The sequence below is a fragment of the Rhopalosiphum maidis genome, chromosome 1 (assembly GCF_003676215.2).
Source record: "Rhopalosiphum maidis isolate BTI-1 chromosome 1, ASM367621v3, whole genome shotgun sequence".
In the NCBI taxonomy this organism is placed as follows: Eukaryota; Metazoa; Arthropoda; class Insecta; order Hemiptera; family Aphididae; genus Rhopalosiphum; species Rhopalosiphum maidis.
Genome location: NC_040877.1, coordinates 26255243 through 26257720, shown reverse-complemented (window position 1 = coordinate 26257720; position 2478 = coordinate 26255243). Strand labels below are relative to the sequence as shown.

Genomic DNA, 2478 nt, shown 5'->3' with positions numbered 1-2478 from the left:
CTTTTAAATTTTATAATATAGAACTTGAATTGATTTTAATAAATTTAAAGTAAAAAAAATGCAGTAAAAAAACTATATTTATTTAATATAAATACAAAACGCATATATTTATAATCATGTATAGTAATAATATTGTTGAATACCTTGATTATAACTGAAGAAAGAAACTTTATAGTTTTTTTTTTTTTATATATTCAATTTGTCAATTAAAATGGTTAATTTCAATCTAGTTTTGGACATGATGTAAAAGTACTTGATTCCCATCCATTAATAATTTGGTTTGTTACTGGAAATTGTCCACATCCACAATAGCAACCATAGTCATCTGTATCAAGCTGTCGTAAGATAATTCCTTTGTAGTTTTGTTTTGCATAAACTCCCTAAAAGATTTAACGAAATAATGTTAAAAATAGTTTATTAATAATAACTAACTGTCATCTTTACTATGAAGAGAAGTGGATAGAATTCTGACACAAAGTCAGATATTAATTCGTATACTAGAAAACTATATTATATTTTTTAAATGTTGAAAATACTTTTATAAATAAGTAATTGTAAAATAGAAATATAATCCCGAATAAGACCCTGGTAAATTAATATATTTTTTTTTATGTTTATTTTATAATATTTTAATATATTTACTTGATCATATGAAACTTGTGAAGGATTCGAACACCATTGGCATGAATTAGAATCGGTATTGTTACAATACTGTAATCAAAATTATTATAATTAGAATGTGTTGAACCACAAAAGAGTAAAATTTAAAAAAGGAGATATTTTTAACTATCCCTAAAAATTAGTTTCATAAAAAAACGTGTTATAAATGGCGTTCAGATTAATAAATTAAGTGTTTTAATTTATATATATAAAAAAAAAAAAAATGCTTATTTAGTTTTTCAAATTGACAATATTTTGAATATTGTCGTTTAACAAAATTTGTTGAATAATTTGTTTAAAATTTATAATATTATTTCATATAATTTGTAAAAATAGTTATTATGATTCTTCGCAAATAGAATTGTATATAAATATAATACATAACATTTGATTGCTTTAAAACAAAGTGCCTACATATTTCTATGAATTGACTATACTTATTGGTTGACCATTGGTTATGTATGCGTTAATAATAGATAATGTAAAAATTGATTTATTTGTATATTTGTATGTTATTGTGCAGCTTAATAATTTTTTAGAACCTATGTAAAAATTAAAAATATTGTATACCTATCGAGTGATCTTCTTTAATAGTAAACACTATTTTTTTCAGAATGTATCAATTTTTTATTTAAAATACATAAAAATTTAATTTTGGACGAAAAATTAGTTAGTTATAATTCATGGCTTATAAGTAATTTATATGTTATACTTTAAGTGTATTTAATATTTCAATAAACTCATTGGAGTAGAGCTTACTTTTTTACTGATCTTAACTTTAAATATTTTTCTAATCAATTAATTATTTATTCTGCATATAAAAAAAAAATGTTAATTTTTAATAACTTCAAATTATTTATAAAAATATTTTAGTAATTGAATGGTTGTTCAAATATCTAATAAGTGTTTATTGATAAAAAAAAATATATTGGTAAAGAATGTACCTAATTAATTCTTATATTGAATCAAATATTAAGTAGTATAGTTATAATAGGCAGCTAAATATATAATTCAATTTTCTCTATATATTTATTGTTTACGAAGATATGATAAGTTATTTTATAATATGCTCCAATTGAAACAATTTGGTAAAGTTTGGTCGAACGATATGAGCATGATTATCGCGTTAAAATTTCAATATAAAATATCAATAATAAAATAAATTTAATATCTATTAATAAATTAATAAATATTAATTATAAAATTGATCATACTTTAGCATAAGATGTAAGTTGCTTTCCGTTTTTGCCAGCAAGAGAGGTTGGAATTATTACTGATACTTGTAACATAGCGTATATTTTCGATTTATCCATTGTTGAATTATTAATAGCATTATTAACTAATTCCTGAAAAAAAATCAGCAAATAATGTTTTGTTTTCGGGATTTGTTAGTATTTATAAGTATAGGTACATACTATAGTCCACATAGTTGGACTAGTGGATTTTACTGGACTCAAGCCAAGTTGTTTTGCTTCTGCATCGCATATGTTTAAATTCTCAAAATTAATTGAGTAAAATTCCAAAATTGTATTTGTTTTTGTAAAATCAAAAACTTGAAGAGCATGATTTGAATGCAATTAATTAGTTTATATAAACATTAAGAATAACAATTGTATATTATTCTTTATAGTTTATAACTTACAAGTATATAATATACATACATTAAATTATTTATTATTTTATTTTTATTATGCAATTAGACTTACGTGTTTTATCTGGAAAAAATGTATATCCCGGTCCATCTACAACCAATCCAACTTTTAATTGATTAATTTCTTTTTTAATAGAAGTGACAAAGTCAAATATTTTTTGTGCAAA

The 2478-nt window shown here is 21.4% G+C and overlaps 1 protein-coding gene across 1 annotated transcript; it reads right to left on the bottom strand.

Moving 5' to 3' along the window:
- Positions 1–221: 221 nt before the first annotated feature.
- On the bottom strand, positions 222–2478 carry LOC113550023. Its single transcript, XM_026951608.1, has 5 exons — positions 2367–2478; positions 2076–2212; positions 1875–2006; positions 643–711; positions 222–380 (listed from the first exon to the last, which is right to left on the bottom strand). Exons 2-5 carry the CDS (start codon positions 2085–2087, stop codon positions 222–224), a joined length of 372 nt encoding a protein of 123 aa, XP_026807409.1. The 5' UTR covers positions 2088–2212; positions 2367–2478.

Excerpts from the sequence above, each read along its gene's own strand:
- LOC113550023 (XM_026951608.1), bottom strand. Across the intron at positions 712-1,874 it reads AACTTACATCTTATGCTAAA|TATTGTAACAATACCGATTC; the intron begins GTATGATCAATT and ends TTTTGATTACAG. Across the intron at positions 381-642 it reads CACAAGTTTCATATGATCAA|GGAGTTTATGCAAAACAAAA; the intron begins GTAAATATATTA and ends TAAATCTTTTAG.